At 38.2% G+C, this 22,180-nt stretch overlaps 1 protein-coding gene across 1 annotated transcript in view; it reads right to left on the bottom strand.

The window, feature by feature from the left end:
• The window catches only part of TRAPPC9 (trafficking protein particle complex subunit 9), a 319,212-nt gene that overhangs the window by 116,070 nt on the left and 180,962 nt on the right, over positions 1-22,180 (bottom strand). The window contains exon 20 of the mRNA XM_058422961.1: positions 1,211-1,364. Coding sequence (XP_058278944.1) covers positions 1,211-1,364 — 154 coding nt within the window. The remainder of the gene's footprint in view (positions 1-1,210; positions 1,365-22,180) is intronic.

The raw sequence follows: 22,180 nt of genomic DNA, 5'->3' as shown, positions 1-22,180 counted from the left end.
AAATGTTGCTTTGGGAATCTGGACTGAACCAGGCACTAGGAATATCATTTATGACTCAAGCCTTGACTTTGACAAATCCTGATCTAATTTAATCATCACAGGATGGTTAAGGTTGGAAGGGACTACTGGAGGCCATCTTGTCCATCCCCTGTTCAAGCAGGGTCCCCAGAGCACAGGATTGTGTCCAGGACAGCTCTTGAATATCTCCAGGGAAGAAGACTCCACAGCCTCTCTGGCCAACCTGTGCCAGTGCTCAGCCACCCTCACAGTAAAGAAGTTCTTCCTCATGATAATTAGTAATGAAACATCATTTCAGATCACTGGATAAAAGTACAATTAAAAGTACAAACAGATAAAGCATAATTTGACTGCCATTCTTTTCTCATCTTCTGCCACCCCCTATCATGTGAATTCGAGGATGATCTGAGTGAAAATTATAAATCTCCTGGGAAGTGCTGAGTACCATCACATGGCTTGGGGGACTGCTTGCTGTACAGAATGTTTCCTGAAGAAAATCATGAGAAAGTATATTTTTGACAAGCCAAGCACAAGATTTTTTTATAGAAATCACGAAATTTATAGCAACACCATTGGTTTATTTTAACTCTAAACTGAATGCAATCTCTTATTAATAATCATAAGGCAATATTTAACTGCATTTAGAATTATTGTGGGGATTTTATGTTTAGAATGACTAAGTCATCACATAAGTCCTGTCTAAGCCTTAAAAAGCTACCCAAGATTGGGTACATTACTAAATCTATAAAGAGGACTTGGAAGTAAATTATTCTAATATGTTCTGATTTACCCAAATTTAATTAAATATATGCAAACTCTCTAAATCCAGCTTCATTAATTTCACCATGATTCAGTTACTTGGTGGGGGGGAGAACAGAAAAATTTGACCTCAGGAATCTACTACTCATCAATCCTAATTATACTTCCTCAGTTCCCTAAAAGCTGGGGAAAACACACAGGATTTATGACATGCCCAGTGACTCAGAAAAAGCCATTACAGGATGACCCAAGCATCGCCTAAATAATATACAGCACAATTAACCTTAAACAGTCTATAATTATGATAAGCTTCATAGTTCTAATTACTTCTCTTTTCAGTAACACTGCTGTGAAGTGAGTTGAATTATAAAATAAAATGTATCAGAGGGCATCTATTTATATACTTTTAAAGCAAGTATTTATGAAAGGATATAATTTTCCAGCAAATATCCAGCTTGCTGTTAATCTCCAGGCCTCTTGCTTGCTGCCTTTCTTCTTCCAGCTGCTTTGCATGAGCCAACTGTGCCCCATCAGTTGGGGATTCTGGGAAGCTCTCAAAATTGAACTTGTCCACTTGGATAGCCATGCTGTAGCAAAGGAAAAGAAAGAAAAAAAAAAGCCAACGTCATTCCTGCTGATACTACTTCTGCAGAAACTGCAGATCACTGTGAAGACAGGCACTACAATATCAATATATTGGTTTCAGCAGCACCCAGTCTGTAATTCATGATATATAAACCATATGGTTTATGCTACTGAAAACAGAAGTCTAAGCCTGTTGATGGTAAAAATGCTTTACAAATCATCAGTCAACATCTTAATGACTTTGTGAGTGGTGCACAAGACATTTACTTTGCGGTTGCAAGCAGATGACATTGTGGTTCTGTGGAGGTTCACCTGCCTCCACTCTTGGTAGGAGGAAGCTCCTGGTGTGCTCAAGACTTGCTGAAAAAAGCAACAAGATTGGGCCAAAAGCTGAGGAATATACTATTTAAAGTTGTTTATTAATACCAACCCCTACAAAAGAGAAGCAGAATATTACATATGAAAGTGTCTCCTGAAGTGAACTGTAACACACTTGGAGAGTCCATTGGTTTCACAAGGCAACTTCCTCACTTCTCCCTGCAAAACCCAGGAAGGCAAAACAAAATAACCACAGAAGTAGAGCCTTAACATGGCCTTTGAATTTTTTTTAAGACACTTCTCTCCTGCTTTGTCCATCTTCATGAATTACAGACCATATTAATTTCAATATCACAGTAAAATTCATTGGCAGCAAATGGTTAAATAATTGCTTTATTAAATGTACGGTAAGGCATAAAAGGTAATCAAATTAAATACAGTACACTATAATGCATACTAAGTACTGATATGTTAAATTAGAATCACTAATCTAATATAAAAGGGAATTTAGACCAGCTCACATCACATGAAATGTGGTTATGGAAGATCTAATATACTATGCTGCCAAAACAGCTTTAATTTCCTGAATTGTCTGAAATAGAAAAATAATTAGGGAAGAATTAAAATATATTGCTCTTGAGATGACTTTGCACTTAAGGAGACCAACAACAGCTTTGAAAATCATTCAGGATGAAATGCAACTACAAACTGAGAAGCAGTCTGGGAAGGACATATAAAAACACAGGATTACTATTATCCTTTTATCTATTTCTCCATATAAAGAAAGAAACATATTCTGTAAATGCTGCCAAAAGGAAAACACCAGTAACAAATGCCAACAAGAAAGAGCTTTGAAATCCCTCCAGACCAGAAAATATTTTCTATAATTTGCATTAATTTAGAAGAATCTTAACCCCAAAAGAAACTGGGTGAAAATAGATGGCAATTACAAGGAATAATCTAGAGCTTGTGAAATTTGCATTGGGAAGATGAATTCAAATAGGCCTTATCAACACTGAGCAAAAACTGACATCTGAGGAGAAGCTTCTGAAGTTCCCCCTTCACCATTCTAGTGGAAGGCGTCCATGCCCATGGCAGAGGGGTGGAACTAAATGGCCTTTAAGGTCCCTTCCAACCCAAAGAATTCTATGGTTTTATTATTTTATTCAAATACAGCACTCAGGCAAAGGTTTCTATAAGCTCCCACTTCTGCAGCCTGCAACTTTGCTGATCCTCACATCCCAAAGGCAGAGGAATTAATCTGTTCGTCTCTAAGGGGGGGGGGGGTTGTTTTGGCTATTTTTAATACAGCAAGACATCATTAGAAATTTTTCATCTGCATGCAGAGTCCATCAAGTGTTCGGCATATTCAAAAGCTAAACATGAGTTATAAAAGTGGATCACAGTAACTGCCAGAATCAAGCTAGAAATAAAGACCATAATGAAAAATACCCAGATACAATCTGAAGAGTGGATTCTGAAAAAAAAATTACCAGGCCTGAAACTATGACTAACAATATCAATTCCTACTGGCATTGAAGTATGATTTGATTCTGCAAAGGCAGGATGGGTTTCCTGGATTTTGCACAGGCAATGCACATGGAAGACGCAACTGGAATATCTTGAATTTCATAGTCTTTGTTTCCGAGATCACCCCACCCCTCTGTGGTACACGAGCAAATGCAAACCCAGTACTTCATTTCTATGATATACACAACAATGCTTATATTCTCACAGAAATAGTTCCCTATAGCCATACTTAACAAATTATCTTTTCTTCTGGACTGTCAGAAGTATTTAGAATCCATTTCCAAAGGAAATTCCACCTAATTAATGTTGCACTTTTCTAAGTGATTGATATTTGAGAAAAATATTCCTGCCTAACAATATATAATATGAAACTGCAGCATTCAGATTGCATTCCTCTGTTGAGGGATCGTTGCTGGCAATATGGTAATTTTTGTGTGGAAATTAAATACGCATGTAAGCACACTGTACCCCAACAGCCTCCAATAAATCCACATCAGCTTTAGGAATACAGCCTAGATTGCTCTTAATTGTCCATTGTCCATCTCTGCTTGAAGTAACTTTTATTAAACTCCAAGTTACGGAAAACTTTAGTAAACAAGGCTCTCAGTACTCAGAGACTCTACAAGTTTCCACATCTACTAACCATGTTTTTATTTATAATGTTTACACTGTATTTAGCACAGTGGCACCTCATGTCACATGAGAAGCTACAAAAACACCCCCAACAACACACTTGCCAGCTGGAAAGTGAAGAGTCAGAGTAAAAGAGAACTACAGAGAGAAAAATATCCCATAAAACAGTACTATGAACACAGCTCTAGGTAGGATCTATGAAAGCAATAAACAGATAAAGTGTTTCAAGACTATAGTTCCTCTTAAAGTAAAGCACAACAGAATTAAATCCTTGCTCTTTTTCTTAAACGTATCTGCTTTTTATCATCCGTATTCTGCTTCCTCGTGTGCTAAAAATATTCATTTCAAGTTTTGTCTCTGCATTTTTTATCTGTAATGTTGCTTCAGTGTTTTTTCCTCAGCCTATGGAACATGTAGTACATGGAAAGGCGTTGCACATGAATCAAAACAAAAATACCGTAACCTAAATCAGTCATTCATCCTGAAAAATGTACCCCTACTCAAACCCAGCTTCCTCACTTTCTTTTTAAATATGAAGATTTCTCCCATCTCAAGAGATGCATTTCACCAGGGAGGTGTTAATGAGCAGACAAACAATTCCCAGAACCTGTTGATGGAAGGAGAAAATGGATAAGCTGGACAATGAATTACAATCACCAACTGAAAAAAGGATCTTTTTCAACTTTTAAGTGATTTCGAGAGATCACATGGACTTCACCCTGAAGAAGGAGAGGGCAGTGAAAGGCAACCTTTTGAACATCACCAGCTTTGTTACTGGGCTGAGCATCAGAATAATGAGACTGAAATGCATTTTAGCCATAAAAGTCATTCTCTGCTGTCTTCTGCAGTTACTTTGAGACCTGCTTCCTGTCAAGTGTTCTCTGCACTCCTCCCCAAATTTGTCCTTGCTTGTTGTGATATACAAGAATCTATGGAGTCTATATGGAAAAAGGTAAAAATAGACAATTCAGTCTGAAACAGGCATTCAGTTTATTGCAAACAGCCAGGATAATGACAGCTCACATTGTGCAAGGGCACCTGTTCCTTGCCCTTCACAGTAATTATGTATCAGGGAAAACAGAGAAGATCTTAACTCAAAAGTTTAGAAATAAACTCATTCCAGGAGACGGGACTAGAATTCCATTTTAACTTCTTTGCCTCATGGGGAGCTACCCAAATTTCCTACTAGATGAGTTTTCAATAAATAATGAGATATTTGTATTTAAACACTGCATTAAGAAACAAAAAAATTAAGTATCCAATCCTACAAATGCAAAACAGGTTTTGTTTCTCTCTGGCCAAACTTGTCTGAGCAGGAAGAGGAATAAAGCAACAACAGTTTTCATGAATAATGAAACAATTGTGTTTTGAAACTACTGAGTTTTGTCACGAAACCAGCCCAAGCCGTTGTGACAGCTCCTCAGACAACTGCGCATCATTACAGGGATGCAAATTATTCAAATACAAATTAAATGGATGAAGAGAAGAAGGTCAGCTCATTGGCAATGCTGATGATGTGTCTGCAAGGTATCATCTCACATCATCTGCCAGGATGGCTTAAAGGGAAAAAAGTGACAAACCTTCTGATGGCACAGCCAACATCTCAGTGACAGTCACCTGAAGTCCTATTAAAGTCACAGTGCAGAGCTACTAAAGGCACTGGACAGCTCATTTCACCTCTTCTCATAAAAAGAGTTGCAACTTTATGAGAAATCCTCCCCTCCCCTGACAACAAACTTCTCAGCAGAAAGGATATGCAGGGAGGAAAGTAACTTCCTGCAAATGACATCACGACTGCTCCCCAGCCAGTGCCTCCCAATTCCCCCTTTCCCAAAACAGTGCCAGTTAAAATCCAGCAGCACTGACAGCTTCACAGAAATGGCAACTGGCAGAGAAAATTAATAGGTGAAAAACTGAGTAGGGGAGCATCAGTGGTGCTGCAAACTCCTGCCTTTGTTCCTGGGAGGACAGTGGGCAGGTCCAGGCAGATCCCATCCACCAGTGACTCACTTCAGATCTTTCCCTGTCCTCTTCTAAGAGTATGAATCTGTAAAGGGAAATTAATTATGCGATACTCTCCAAATAAAATGAGGTTAAGAGCAGGCATGGTATTAAAAGAAAAGCAGCAATCTGGTCAACATAAGTAGATTTCATCTTTCATTAACTAAATAAACCACTGCTGCTTAGCTTGGAAGAAGAAGATATAGAGATAGTCCTTATTTAATTATCCTTAGGAAGAAACAATATAACAGGAACCCAAAAACTCTTCCTCATGGCTAACTACCTATTTAAATACTATCATCCACAGATGAGTTTGCAAGCTGTTTCCAAAATGAAGCTGACAGGAGGCAGTAGGAGACTTTATCAAGTATTATGCTTCCTGCTCATCCTTTCTTATATAAAGTAGACAGCAGGGACACTGTGCTAGACCATGTTACTGCCACTTATGCAGAATGCTTATGTGCATGAAGAATCCCTGTACACTCATTGATTTTAAATTTAAGGAAAACTTGAAGTGAGGATGATGCTCTTGTTCTCACATTCAAGAGGAAACAGAAAATGCATAAGGCAAGTTTCCTTTTAAAACTCTGCCTGATACTTTCATTGTGCAATCTCACTTGTAATATATAACATCATGTTTCAGGTGCACATAATTCCACCCTAAATACAAGTCCTGCAGTTAATACCAAACTGGAAGTGATGCCCTAGGATATAATAATTTACAGGCAAAGACGGACCTCAAGGACCAAATCTCTTGTGAGGTTAATACATATGTATCACTGGCTAGAAATAATAATGTAAAATAATGTAAATTAATATATACCTTGTATTTACTTGTAATTACTTCACAGATTTAGAAGTACAATCTGTATTTCATTCACTACTATAAAATACAACTGTAAAATTCAGTAGCTCAAGTGACCCACAAGTAATGATCTCTCCTCCTGGCCTAAAACTGACTGCAGAAAGAAAAATGATGGCTTTAATATCTGAACTGTGCAAAGCAGAAGATAATTTTTTCCATTAATCTTGAGAAAGGTCAATTAAATTTAAAAATTTGCATTTAGAACTAAATTATTTATTTAAAATACTTAAAGAGGAGATAAAAGTCAAACTATAGTGCTGAAGTCTGCAATATTCAACAACTTAGACTTATCTGAGCGACAGCCTTTCAGACAATAAAAAGTTAAACCAGGAAAGAAATGTTCCACTGGATATAATGTAATATTTGAAAATGGAACAGTGCTAAGAGATAGCTGGCCACATAAATCTTCTGCTTAAATGTGATTATACTACGCGTGCTGGGCATATAGCTTCTTAATTCCTAACTCCAAATCTGAAAACCATAAACTGCAAATGAAGAAGCAGAACAATTAACTTCAACTTGCCTCTTTTTTCACTTGCTCATTTAAAAAATTTGGACTCCCATGGCAATCACCATGCAGCAAAGCTGTTAGATACCTAAAGAAATAGGAAATTTAAAATAATAATAATTATGGTTATAGCCTCCTTTATGAATACACCAATTTCCACATGGGGCATAAAAGACCATTAATCAATAGCCTTTCATCCGGAAATTTGGAAAAGCCAAAGTACAGTAATACTTCAAGATTGAATTAAATATCCTCCTTTTATCACAGCTGAACTATACAAGGATTTCAAAATTCTCTTTATCCAAAATAATGCCATACTGTACCTCCTACCTCTCAGTGGAATACTGATAATCAGAGAAATAATTGTCAAAATATATATGTTCATATTCAGCTGCTCATTTGTGTAATTCATTATTGCCTTCATATGGCAGGAAGATCAGAAGTAAACATATGCAAATTTAAAACATGGAAATTTGTGCCAGATATAACAAACAAGACCAAAAAAACCTCAATTCTACAGTCATGCCTAGTTACTGCTCCAGTTGTCTGAATCTCCTCAGGAAAAGATTGAGAAGATTGCCCTCCCCAAAATATAAAGAGTAAAAATGAGAGTGGAATGAGGTCAGTACTTCTGTTCAAAGTATCTTTACTGGGAGCCTCAAGAGAAGGAACCAGGTGCTCACCTGGTGCAAACCTGATTTTCATTCTGAATCTGCTCACACTGAGCACTGAGGGACAGAACCACCAAATATCTCTGCTCCGGGAATGTCCCAAAGAAACCAGAAATGCTGGTCAGGAATCACCCCTGGACCATTTCCCAACCTGGGCTCTGTCCTGACCCAGCACTGACGGCTTTTGCTGGTCCCAGAGCCCCGCAGGGTGATCCAAAGGAGTGGAACTGGATGTGTGCAGCACCCCAAAATACTCAGAGGGATCTCACAGCCTCCTGCACATGATAAATCTGGAGCATCAATTCACTTTCACGAGCGAAATAAAAAATTCCTGAATTCCCAGTGCTCCTCTTCTAAAGGAATATGACTGTGACGTGCCACAACTAGAAGGTTACTTCAGAGAAGATGCTGAGATCCTTCTCAAAACCAAACTAGGGGACAAAAACCCCCAGAACAGCCTGTACATGGGAAATTACTCACATGAGAAGAGTCCATCTCAGTGACTACTCAAGGGAAAATGCAGAGGTACAGAGCTTTACATACAACATAAGGAAAAATAAAAGTTTTTCTCAAAGGAAGTGATTCAAACATTTTTTGGGGGTAGAATCAGAGGATGCATGAATGTTCAGTGTGCAAGAATACACATTTTGCCATGGACTGTCACTTCAAGATACAATTAGACTTTACATTCATAATGAATTATTAATCTACCATCTACTTGCTTGTCTTCTCTTTTTATACACAAAGGTAACAGTTTCCCTTTTCCCAGAGTATTGCAGCAGAAGTTCACCTCAAGGCGATTTAGTGTAATAAACAAATTATTTTCAAAGTCACTGTTTTCCCAGTAAAGCCTGTATCATTTCATCAGACCTGAAACCTTCACGTTTTCTGTTCAGAGCACTCACTCTTTGGTGGGTCCCTTGAAGAGTCACTCTTTTATGTCAAGCTAACCTAGTCCATTGACTTTAAAATGTTTATTTTGCCACAGACATTGATTCTTTTCACCTCTAGAGTCACACAGATTTTACTACAGATTCTCCAGTCCCAGATACATGTTTTGTGAGTGATGCCATACTTGAAAAAGGAAATCTAGAATCTCTGCCAAAGAGCAAAGCTGGAGGAACAGTCAGGACATCCTCAGTTTAAAAAGCCAAAGCACCAGGACAGCAGTGAACATCTCCCAACAAAGCAATGTGGTCCCTGAGGCTGAACCTAAAGAATTAATTCTTTAACTGCTGACAGGAATAGCGTTCACAGACATGAGTGGGACTACAAAAGCTTTAATCATGCTCCAGAAATCTGAGCTCACAGTGAGCGTGTCACAGGTTCCACAGCAGTCAACTGCTCAGCACTAATAACAGATATTATATATATCTCACTCACCCACACACAATTTCACCCAAACAATTTTTTTTCACCAAAATCACTGTATATATTAGAAGTTTATTTAATGCTTTCACCAGCAATGACACCTGTATGTATGTTTAGAAGCATGCTCAGAAACAAGCTATTTTCAGAAAACAAACCAGCAGGGATTGTTCACTGAGGAGAGGGAAATGCACTCGAAAGACCTCAAAGCAACTTTTCAGTACTTGAAAGAGGGTTTTAAGAAAGATGGGGACAGATTTTTCATCAGGACTTGTAGCAATAGAACAAGGGATAATGGTTTTAAACTGAAGACAATAACGGGTAATAAACCAAGGTGCTGCTTCTACAGCTTCTGTTGCTAATTATACTCAGCCTTTGGCAGTCCTGGGTCCAGCTTCAGCCAAATGCAGAGCTGGGATTGCCTTCACTTTCATCTCATCACATTTATATTGATTTACCTTGTGGTAAATGTGGGGCACACTTTGCCCCACATACTGCTGAGCTGTGTTAGTTGTCTGATGAGCTTTACCAGTTTATCAGAAAATGAGCACTGCTCAAAAATACCTTGTTATTTTAACCAAAACTCTCCATGTGGAAATCACCATCTCAAATAACTGTCCTGCCAGGTGCCCTCCTATTCAGTGAGCCTTGAGCTTGAGCGCCCCTGGGAAAGGGCAGCGGAGCCAAATGTCCACCAGACTCAGACCTGAACACTACAGCTAGAAATTCAGCATTTATTTAATTATTGTGATGGAATGATACTCATTCAGGAGCAGTTTCCTGCCACATTAACCTCCCTTGGTCAATTAGGGTGATATAGACCACATATTAGTTATGGACAATGGATCCTGCTTGTGCGTGGCCTGATGTCTAGGCAGTGACCAACCCATCTTCAAAGAACTAAAGCAAATTAAACAAACACACTGAAGTCAAATGAGATCAAGGGGCTTTTACTCCTGCCTCTTGTGGTTCAGAAAGTTCGAACATAGCAGTCTAAATTTTAGACAGGGAAATTCCACCTCTCAGCAAAGTCATGCTTGGGAAGCTTTCACAGAATATGCAGCTGTGTAAAGGATGTCAGAGGTAAACCCAGGGTTTTTGGTGCCACTCACAAAGCAACTTTTCTTATCAACTTCATATACACAATTACAGAGAATGGATTTCTTCACTACATTTGGAGGAAGTGTGGGTATAGTTATGAGCAGTCGGCTAACGGTGTCTGACTCAGACACCTTGGTTTTAAAAGTCGACTTGTCCGAGCATCATTTCTTATCATGGCAAGCCAAATTTTGTTTTAAATTGTTCCAAAGCCTCCAGCTGTGGAACAGTTTAATACAAAACCTCCCAAATCTGACCTTTCTGTTACAAGTTCACACTGAAGGTATCATTTGAAGTCTACTACTAAACTTCTTCAGAATTTTCATTATTTTTAAGAGAAAGTATTTGTCTTAAAATGAGGAATACCATAATATTATCAAAGAGTGATATAACTTTTCATTTAAGTATTTCATTCATGTCCACTTGAAATAATGCATTGGAGATGTCTAGCTTTAAAAATATGGAGCTTTTTAGACTAACTTTTATAATGCCTCATAAACAGAGAAGTGATTATTTCAAGTAAAACATTAACATTATATTATTTAGAAGCTTTGGCAATGTTTTAAAATAATTAAATATTGAAGGTGAGTTCTTTCAGCATTTATGTTTAGCATAGAAATTTAAATTGTCTTTTCATTCACCTAAATCTAAATGTTATGAACTAAGAAACAATTTGAATCAAGATTCTGTTATTCTGTTTATTTGCAATCTTCTGGACTAAACATCTGCCAGACAAATTTCCTTCAGAATAAAAAGGGAAGCTGTGAGGTAAAATTCAAAGATATTTGAAATAGAAAACAGTGCTTTGTCATCTCTTTTATGAAAATTACATCTACTTTTCACTCATTGACTAGATTTTTCTGACTGTAAAAAACACAGGCATATCTAGATTTAGGCATCTATTTAAAATTGTATTCCTGTTCAAGAATCAGATTTTTTTCTCTACCTTTAAAGAATGGCGAAATTATCACAGTTTCACTTCCATCTTATGAAAGAGTTGAGATTCATTTTTATATAGATCACCAACATGATTTTTCTTAAAATCATGCTGTGCCATCAGGCTCCCAGTTCCTGCAAAGAAGACAGAACCACCCCAAAAAACACAGAGAGCACAAACATTAACATACACAGAGCCTTCGAACAATTTGACAGTTCAAAGAAAAAAAAAATTGTACTTTTCCATGTACAAAAAGCAATTTAACATAGAAATTACAGACCCAGATTAACCAAAAAGGACAGACTGCTACTACCAGAAAAATTGTTCCTCAAAATTGTGTAGCAGTTTTATAAACCTCCCCATCCACAGCTGAGAAGTCGCCATGGTTCTGACGCACTAATTTGTCCTGAGTTACTCAATTAAACAGTTACAAATGGATTAGAGAGTTAATACTAAAACTGAAAGTACATTATTATTAAAGTTGGGTGTATATATCCTATGCTAAGCAAATAATGCTGTAAATACACAAAGCAAAGATTACACAATCTGCTTTGTTCTCAATATAAGCCTTTCACACAAAATATTTCCTTTTATTACTTACTATTCTCCATTTCTCCCATACAACTACAAAAGAGATGCCATCAAGCAAGGAAATCGAGGAATAAAGCTGCAGAGATTTTTTATTCCCGTTTATTCCCATTGAGCCTCCCTCAGGGATATACAAATTGGAAATTGCTAAATTGTCATCTAATAGGCAGAAACAACGTAGGCGAGACCAATTAAGTAAAAGGCAGAAAGTTGTATTACACATGTAATTAAATTAAATTCTTTGACTAGACTACATTAGAATCATTCCCAAAAAGGACAAAGCTTGACTTTAATCAGCACATGACACATTGTAGGACACATCACTAAAACAGTACATTAGGAGTTTGGATATCACTAAAGAGAGCATTTCTCTTAATTGTAAATCAAATTACTTCCAGGTGGTAGGAAATTGGCTAAACAGCAGCATTCCCTCCTAAATATACAAGACTTTAATGATGCATAATTGAGTACAAAGTCATAAAAAGTAGCTTTCCCCTCTTTTTTCAGCTGCAAAATCCTTCAGCTGGGTTCCTCCACACATTTTTTCAGTGGGACTCTTCTCTTACAGAGAATCCAGGAAACCACCAGATCAAATCACCACCTCATCTGCCAAAGGTGAGTGACAATAACTGGGGATAATTTGCCTTGCAATCACAAACATCATCAAAAGGACAATGCAATGGGGAAGAAAAAAAGTGCAGTGCAAACAATTCTGACTTACAAGGTTTGGGTTCTTCATCCCTTGCCCTTCTCAGCACTGAGGCCAAAACCTGCTCGTTGTAGGCACCAGCTCAGACTTCTCCTCATGCAGCCCCTGGAGCTGGAGCCCAGGCTGGGATGGAAACAAATCCCAAAATGCAGATACAAGAGACTGTCCTGGACTACACGAGGCAGAGGAGGAGGAGAAGCTACATTTACCTCTGCCCATGGTGCTCTTCCTTTCTGGAAACTGGCTAAAGCAGGCAAAAAGCCATCAGCACCCCATTTTGAGAACAGCACTATTTAGTTAAATTGTTAATTGTTCATCTGGATGATAATCAGAATATCAGAAATAGATTGACAGCTCTAAGCACACACTGCCTTTAGGAAATAAATCACTTCTGCAATTGTCCAGCAACCAAGAGGAGGTAAATATTTTCACAACTTCTGTACCCTAAGTCAAATTGGTATTTCCTTCCCAGTAATTCCCAATAACTCACTTTTTATCTATCTCTTTTTTTGCTAAGTCTCTTAGATAATATCATTTCAATGGCAAATCTGTGACTTTCTGTCTAAAGAAGTTCCTGTCTTATAGAAACACATTTGCCAGGCAGGCTGAGAAACCCTGGTTGAAGCATATCATTACTTCAATATTGGAAAAATCAGCTTATTGTTTATGTCAAATTAAAATGGAGACTTGGAAAGGAAACAAAGTGATTTGCCTTCTTGATTGAATAGCATGGAAATGCAGAAAATGAAAAAAACACATGGCTTAAATTGCCTTAGGAAAAAATTAACCCATTTATATGAAAAGAACAAACAGTTTTTAAAAATTATAGATATTTTTAAATGCTAATTATTTGTATAAACCAGTTCCTGTGCACAAGGGATCAAACATAAGTGAGTTAGTGTAGCTGACAGCAGCAGTGAGAAAAGCAAGAGGCCACAAGAAAGACAAAAACCAGGGCTTGTTTTGGTGAGCCTGTTCTGAGGACAAGTAGTACAGACAAAACCCACTGTCTAATGTCACCACGTGCTTGCAAATATCACTGTACAGGAGTCCAGCCTGCATAGCCTCTCAGATAATGCCAGATAAATGGCAAGAAGCTTTCCTTCAAATTACAGATGGATGGTTCTTCCCAGAAAGGGAGACGTGACGTCAAAATACAAGATAGAACACAGCAACAAAGTTGCTCTGAACTGACATGGAATGGCCCAGAAACAATGAGCCCTGACATAAAAATATTCCTCATGTAAATTTGAATTCCATCATTAGAGCCTGCATACATGTATTTATTGTCTGCTGTCACCATGTAATCAGCAGTCACTAATCACCCCATAGCTTGCACTCATAAAATTCTCTATTTTACATTGGAGCTCATGACTGAATTCTCGTAAGTCCCATTCTATTTAAGTCCTTGTGATTCAGAAAGAAAATATGTGACAGCTTCAAATAAGCTGCTAGTGATGCCCATCTTAAGGGATGCTTTCCATCAATATATCCAGAGGGGAAAAGGAAATATTGGTGAAGTGTGTTGTAGATTTATTGTGCCTGACGTTGTTGGGCTTGGCAGAGGTGCTGCAGGAAGAGATGGGGTAAAGTCTGCTCATGAGTAACACAAAACACAATAATAAGCAGCAGGTTAGAGCATTATTTAAAGAACACAGAACAGCTCAGTATTTTATGTATTCTTATTACTGATATTTTAAAAAAATACCTCAACAATCTACCACAAATTTCCCTAAGTTTACTACTTAATGAGTCTAGACTCAAATGAAAAACAGGACTTCACTCACAACTTCCATCACAATGCCTATGCTCTTCTACCTTAAAATTAATGGGTTTGAATTTCTTAATGTTCACCTTTCATTTCATTTTACATACATAACGTGCTTTTCCCTCCAGTGGCTAATAAATAATATACACTATAGAGTGTATTGCCTGGGAATAAATCTAAACTGAATTCAGGAGGGAAAATGAATCAGAGTTGTTAAATTCATGTCAGGATCCAAAACAGTAAGATCTGATTAAGCAGCTAAAAAGACAATGCTTGTAACAATAATGGGTATCAAATCTGTAAAAAAAAAAAAAAAAAAAAACCAAAAAAAAAACACCACACCACCAAACACTAAAGATTTCAAAGTGTATGGATTTAAAAATATTGAAATATTTATTCAGTCTATCAGTGTCACTGCATTCTTTTACTCATTCTCCAAAGGTCAGTAGATTTCATAATGCAGTTTCTTTGATTGTTTCATGATTTTTATTGTCATAAGCCTTTTTACAACAATAAATTACCCTTTCTTGGGACAGCTTTACGAGAGATGTAGTTTTCATGATGTGAAGGTACAAAAACATTTTGTGTTTTGATGTACCCTTCTTGTGGAGAAATCATCTATTCTCAGTCTCAGCTCTATTAATAACTAAAAAGGGTTCTTTGCAGCACAAAACTTTTTCAAAATATCAACAAATCTTTAAACACCTTTGCCCTGCTCATAAATGCTCATTGCTTAAATTGAGTGAACTTGAGGCATAGTAACACTTTATTTAATATGCATTTATATTCTAAAAAGTTATCCTACAGTTTATTGGGCCATTGGCTCCAAATTAAATTTCTTTTATCATTTAACTCCTTCCTTCCCATTTTCTAATCCCCACATTCAGATTATTAATGTTTTTTTTCCATTCATCGCTATCAATAAACTTTTCCAAAGTCGCTGTTATTCCCAGGAGAAGAAGAAATGCAAAGAAAGGAAAAAAAAAATCAGTTAAAAGTTCTGTAGATAATACATGGCCAGCCTATAATGACTCGCCATATCACACTCCTGTACCCAGTAGGTAATCAGTTTTTAGTATTTCTAAATGTGGAAATTTATTTACCAAAAATTAGAAGTTCTTTGAAGATGCCCATGTCCACTTCAGTGTTTATGTTCTGCTTACACTCACCTCTGATTTAAGTCACCTTTTTAGCCTCAGCCGTATAACCTCACTCAATACCTCCCTCAAGCCCTGACCCATCCACATGCTGCTGGAAAATGACCCAAAAAAGGACATTTTAATTCCCTGCCCTCCTCCAGCTTCCCTCAATGTTCAAACTTAATTCAATATACAAAAATTAGACAGATAAAGGGAAGAAAACAGCTGAGTATTGCAGGTCTTACAGAGAGGTCATCAACTCCATCAAGCTGGGTGTTAAATAATTTTCTGGCCTCTCCACCACCATTAAGAGAGGAGTTGCATCTTTTCCTGATGTCAGTGCCTATCTGGCTGATTTGGGGTAAATTCACCACTCAGTTAAGTGCAGAGAGGCTCCCAGCCCATGCACTTCCATCCTGTACTTTAGGGCATTTTCATAAATCAAAAGATCAAGCAGCTGCTGGAAACCCGCTTATGATAACATGAATATAATTACTGCAGCTTCAATGAGTTCTTGCTACGGTATTTGCAGTAAGAGCTGGAACTGAGGTAAAGCATCCATCATTCATCACAACCAGTGAACTGGACACACAGCTGGGCTGGGCCAGTAAAGCACCCACAGCAGAATCCAAGCTTTGGTTGGCATCCCCCACACATGAAATTCCAGGTGGGTTCAGTGCTGAAAAATTAAATAAAGGACATTATTTTTGATGTTACCTCTTTTGTTGCAATCCAGAAATGGCTCAAGTACATCAAGATGCTTTGGGCTTCCCTTTACACTGTGAGCACCCAGCAGGACCTGGAACATGATGGAGCCCAGAGCTCCAAAGCGCTGTCATGGAACACAGATCCTGTCTCCTAACCAGAGGAAAAACCTTAACAGGGTAAGGGCTGGAGATGAAAGGCTCCTTTTTGCAGATGCTGGCCATGACTCATCATCAAAGAAAAAGCATGGCTCAAATTACCTCCAGTAAGTGAAACAGCTGCACAATCATCTCTAGAAATCTTTGTACCTGTTTGAAGTAATGACAAAAACCCCCTTCACTTAACCTGAAGTGCCCATATCCACTGGTGCAGAGACCTCCATATTCTCTTAGAGTTACAGAAAATCCAGCTACAGATCCTGGTAGAGACAGGGCTCCTCACCTATGAAAAACTGATTGTATATTTAATTTATATTAATAAAAATTAATAATTTTCTCCTTGTTGCCACAAAACAGCTGCTGTAAAGCTCTGTTCTTCTCAAGTGAGAGGAAGCCTTGTGCGGAAGACACTGAGTAGTGCTTCCAAGCAGCTTTCATAAGCCTTTTCCTGAGAAGGATGGACGGCAGGCAAAGCAGTTCTTCTCATCAGCAAAGGCCACCAGTGCTGTCTTCACAGGTGTTGAAATACCCATTATCCAGAGGGAAGGTGACAAAGAGGATGGTTCCTGGAAGATCTGGGATGCCACCATTCCTGCTGTGTTCCAGCAGCTGCCCCCAAGGCAGTTAAGGGAGAAAGACAATCTCTTTGTGAAGATGAAGATGCCAGCAGGAACTCCATCACAGGGTCAGAGAACTGATGGCAGCTTTTGCAAAGCCAGCTCAAGCCTCAGAGGCCCTCATCAGGCACAAGGAACGGCACCTTTCTCTTCTCCAGCTCCTTAAACGATGGAGAAGAGCACTCTGCAAAGCACTCTGCAGAGTGCTTTGTCTCTTTCTCCCTTTGGAGAAAACAAGGTTTAAGCTGCAGGACGTGCCCACTGCACCCACCTGTGACACAGCAGTGACACAGATCTGCTGGCTCAGCACATCAGCTTTAACAGCTGTGTTGGGAATGATGCTGTGCATGGGAAGAATCACAGATATCTCAAAGAGGCAGAGAGATGATACACTCCCATTAATATAACTGCGTTACTAAGAAAAGGCTTGCACGGTGTTCTTGGGAAGTTCTGTGGAAGCTTCATGGAAAGACTGAGAATGAGATTTCCCTGGAGTTACTGAAGAACAATAGAGACCGTGGTAGGGCATCGATGGCAGAAATGCTCACAGGCACAACCAAAGCTGAGGAGGACAATTTTCCTCCTCGGCTGGGGGTGCTAAATGCAGCTTGACTGAGGTTTGCTCCACCTCTCCAAGTGAACACTGAGACCTTCCTCAAGGCTGGTATTCTGAGACTTTTGCCGTTTTCATTTCAATAGAGGAAATCAAGGAAAGATCAAACATCAAAAATCGAATGAGACGATCAAAGCCCAACAGCTTCAAAGTTGACACCCACAAATTCAAACCCTTGTACATATTTTTGTCAAAGCTCCCAGAACACAAGCAAAGTAATATTCTAGAAGAGACAGCAATGGAAAATAAATGCAGCTGCAGTGTCATGCTAAGAATGACACAGGTAGATTAATCTCCTCCAGCAGATACCACAAATTTTAAGGGCATTAATTAATTTAGAAGGAGAAGTTGAAATATTCAGTGACACGCAGAAACACGTCCGTGTTAGAAAGCATATGTGGAGCATTCACTGAAAGAGGGAAAAAAAGCCCATCTATATTTATTTTAACAACACAAAAATGCGTCAAAAGCCAACTACACAAAGAGAACTGACGTAGTTGCTGTAAAGCATTGTTTCCACAGCCAGTTTTCATTAAGAGAAAAATACTGCAGATCCTAGACTGTGATCAAATAACACGTGCAGAAGAAACAAGGTGTTTTGTGAGATTCCAAGACAAGCTTCTCTCAATCCCATCAGAGGAAAAAAACCCAGAAAGACAAAATGCAAGTCATTGCTGGTGAAACTGCCCCTCTACCAGTACCTTACACATCAGTCTTTGGGCAGGTTCAATTGTGAATTTATTGAAAATTTAATGATTAATGTGCAGGTAGTTAGAGTATCTATTTTTTTCCTATGATTTAAATTGCTGATTCAAATCTTAGGCTATTTTAGGTAAAGCTGGGGCTTGAGTTTTATCCTGAAAATGCACTGTTTTTCAAAAATGGCTACAAATATAGCATAAAGATGATACACAGTACAAACTATACCTGTTTGGGGTTTTTTAAGGCAGAAAGCCACACAACCAGACAAAAGCATCCAGAAGCTGCTTCCCAGCAAACAAGCAGTTGCATTGAATCATTAATCCAGCAGAAGTCTTAAAAGAATAAATCTCAGCTTTTAAGTGCAAAATAGAATTGAATTTTAACCACTGAGCCATGACCACTGCCTCTTTAACAATGCTATAAAAAGCCACTTGGCTTTTCAAATTTAAAAAAGTCAGCGTCACATAAATACTCTCTCTCTCTCTCTCTCTCAAAAAAAAAAAAAAAAAAAAAAAAAAAAAAAAAAAAAAAAAAGTCTAAAAATAACTTTAAGCTGCCTATCCTCAAGGTCAGAAGGAAATAAAGCTGTACAAAGAGCTTCCAATAGGAAAATACCACTGACAAAAGGGAAGGTGCTGCCACTGGTCCACAGCTATTTCTTTACAGTTCTTCCATGTCAACTTCTGCTGAGTCCTACCCATGCAGTTCTCATCAGTGAACCACTTTGCCGCTGTTGAGAGAACACTTATTCAAACTTAGTACCTGAAAACAAACTTTGGTGCACGTCCTTTCCACTCTTTACAAATGATGTACTGAAGAAGAATAAAGATGGATATATCTGAGGTGCATTAAGGCAGAAACCAGTAATTTTCAGCATTTAAGCGTGGTACAGAACAGCTCATTACCATGAATGCAGAGGTCACAAACAATGCTGATCCTGCTACATCAGGAAACTTCTCCATGTGGATCTGATAATGGATTCCTCTCCAGCTCCTGATGGAATCCAGATCAGTCTCATCACAGCCCAACCATTCCTTTAACACACTTCACACTTCCCAGAGTAGAAAAATAGAGTGGGAATAGTGGCAGTGATGGTGGCTCAGAGACTGCCTTGAGAATTTCCTTTTTTTTGGCTGTAGCAGGTCCACACTTTGTAGAACATTCTGTCACAAGGGAGAGAGCTGCTCTTTGTGGACCTTGAAACAATCTAACAAGAGACAACTGTGCTCTGAACATCAGTAAAGTGATTCCCTGATACAACAGTTTAGGGATTTCAATGGTTCTGCATTGAGCCGAGTTTATGTGGCTTGCAAAACATGAAGGACTGAGCCTACTCTCCCATGATTTGAAAGTCTGATTTAAGGAATCTAAATATTTCAAATCTGAGGTTTCAGGCATGCTCACATCCCCTGAAGCTACGCTCTTTTTTTTCGTTTTTATTATTATTATGCTTTTTTTATGCACCAATGTTTTCCTTAAGAATGGGCACAGAAAGTATTCAGTAACTGAAGTAAGAAATCATGGGCTGAAACAAAGCTGTAAGAAATACTGCAGCCTGTCAAAGGTGATAAGTGCCTCTGATTATCCCTGACTGCATTCCCTTGGCTCAGCATTTCATTAAATAGCAATACTCTCTTTTAAAAATAGATTTACCACCATATCCTGAGGGTCTTTCCTATTTATAGCTAAAGCTATGCACAAAAATACCACTTTCCTCACTAATTGTATTTGGTTTTCAGTTTCAATCTAGCTGGTAAGATTTGTTAAGTTTGTGTAATGCAACCTAAAACAAGTCATGAACATTAAAACAGTTTTTTAACTCATTTTCATGAACCTCCCTTCAACTAGATGAATTAATAACTTCCTTGGAGAAACTACAAAATAAACTTTAAAAAATAGGTATTAAATTAAATTATGTGAATTTGGCTGTTACACCCATGAAGAAGAGCAATGCAGTCAACTATGGATCTATGCCAAAATAAATTAGTTGAAAGCTGAAGAAGAAAAGTAGAAAGAGCGGTCATGCACTGGAACAGGCATGGCCAGGGAAGTGGTGGAATCACCATTCCTGAAGGGTCAGAAAGACTGACAATGTGGTGCTTAAGGACAAGGTTCAGCGGTGGATCTGGCAGTGCTGGATTAACATTTGGACTCACTGATCTTAGAGATAATTTCCAACCTTAATAATTGTGATATATGTTCTAAAGTTAATTCGTGTTAAATGTTATAATATGTAATTCATTCTCTGTAAGATGTAAGTTCATTTCTAATCGTGTGTACCACGGGTTAACTGGGACTGAGACAGCACAAAGAGGGACACGAGGAATTCTTTTGCTAGAGATTGCAAGGGAGGAACATGAGAAAAGTATGCCAAGAATTACATGAAAAGGGACACGAGAAAACTTCTGCTGGGAATCGTTAGAGGAGAACACAAAAGGATGGAAAAGGGAGATGGAGAACCTGGAGAACCGAATGATTACATCAGAACAATATCTTATCCGTCCCCGCCCGACATTAATATCTCTACACTGTATCCAGACCCAACAATTAAGACATTGTTCTCCTGAGAAGATCCTTTCAACCCCACCAGAACCCGACCATGAATATCTAATGAGGCTGCCTCGGAAGGGGGAGTCTTAGAGTCCCAATTTTTCCTCAGCGAACCAGTGTATAAAAATCGACCGCCTCAGACCGAAAATGTGAACCTGGGGGGTGACATACTGACAGAGTGTGTTACCGTGTTCACCCAGTGCCGAAACCCGGGGTTCGAAGCTGTCCTTTTAATTGTGGCTATGGAAGACTGTTGTTTTGTCTCAAAATAAAATTCTAAATTTTGATTTACTGAATTTAGTCTATCGCGTTTATTACAATAATTCTGTAATTCTTTGAATGAATGAAGTTTATTCACTGTGTGTTAATAAAATTCTTCTAGCACATACCAGGAGAGAAAGTGTTTGCAGCATCTGTTTAATAATGCCTGATGAAAAGCTGTAGGGTTTTGTTTGTGGTTTGGGTTTTTTACTGAATATTGAGAGGAATGACAAGATTTGTCTTTACAAACAAGCCCTGGGTCTGTTAGTAGATAAAACTAGCACTGAGAGATAAGCGAAACAATGGGAAGGATTCCATTGATTGATGAATGGAAAAGAAGATACTTGCCTTTACAAACAAACCATAGGTTTGTTTGTAAATGAAATTGAATATTGAAAGATGAAAACAACAATGGGGAAAAACCCATAAATCCCATAAAAATTAAAAATTAGGGGGGTTATACATTAAAAGGGGAATCTTAGGCATTTTGGGAAGTCTGTACCTCTCAAGTACCTTAGCCAATGGGGAAAGAGAGAGGGAAATGAGGCTGGGAAATTAGGATAAAAAGGAGGCTGCATCCTCCGAAAAACTGAGAGACCCCAGGGGAAATACCCCATGGCCTCTCCCTTTATTCGAATAAAGTAAAAGGACTCCTCTGTCTCCTTTCTGGACATAAACCTCTGGTGTTCATGGATTAATTTTCCTAACAATATGACAGTAAATAAAGTAGCTCTCTATGTAGTAAAAATGTTGTATATTTATGTAGGTGGAAATCTTAATGAAACATTGAAAAGAGCAAGTTTATTTTCAAATATATGTTCTCCTTGATGCAATGGGCATAAATGGTTCTGCTTCATAGAACAGTTATCTAACTGGGGACAACAACAGGAAAGCTGAATTGATTTAACTGTTAACTGAAACTCAGAAAACAACATTTTCTAGAAGATGTCAAATATCCATTTCCATTCTTCATTGGCAGAGGATTCATCAAACATCAGTCAGAACAGAAAACAGAATTGAAACAAATACTGTATCTGAGGAGAAAAGTTGTGAAATTCCATAGATAAGCTTAAAAGTGT

This window comes from Hirundo rustica, chromosome 1 (genome assembly GCF_015227805.2).
Source record: "Hirundo rustica isolate bHirRus1 chromosome 1, bHirRus1.pri.v3, whole genome shotgun sequence".
NCBI classification, from domain to species: Eukaryota; Metazoa; Chordata; class Aves; order Passeriformes; family Hirundinidae; genus Hirundo; species Hirundo rustica.
This window is presented reverse-complemented; position numbering and strand designations above follow the sequence as displayed.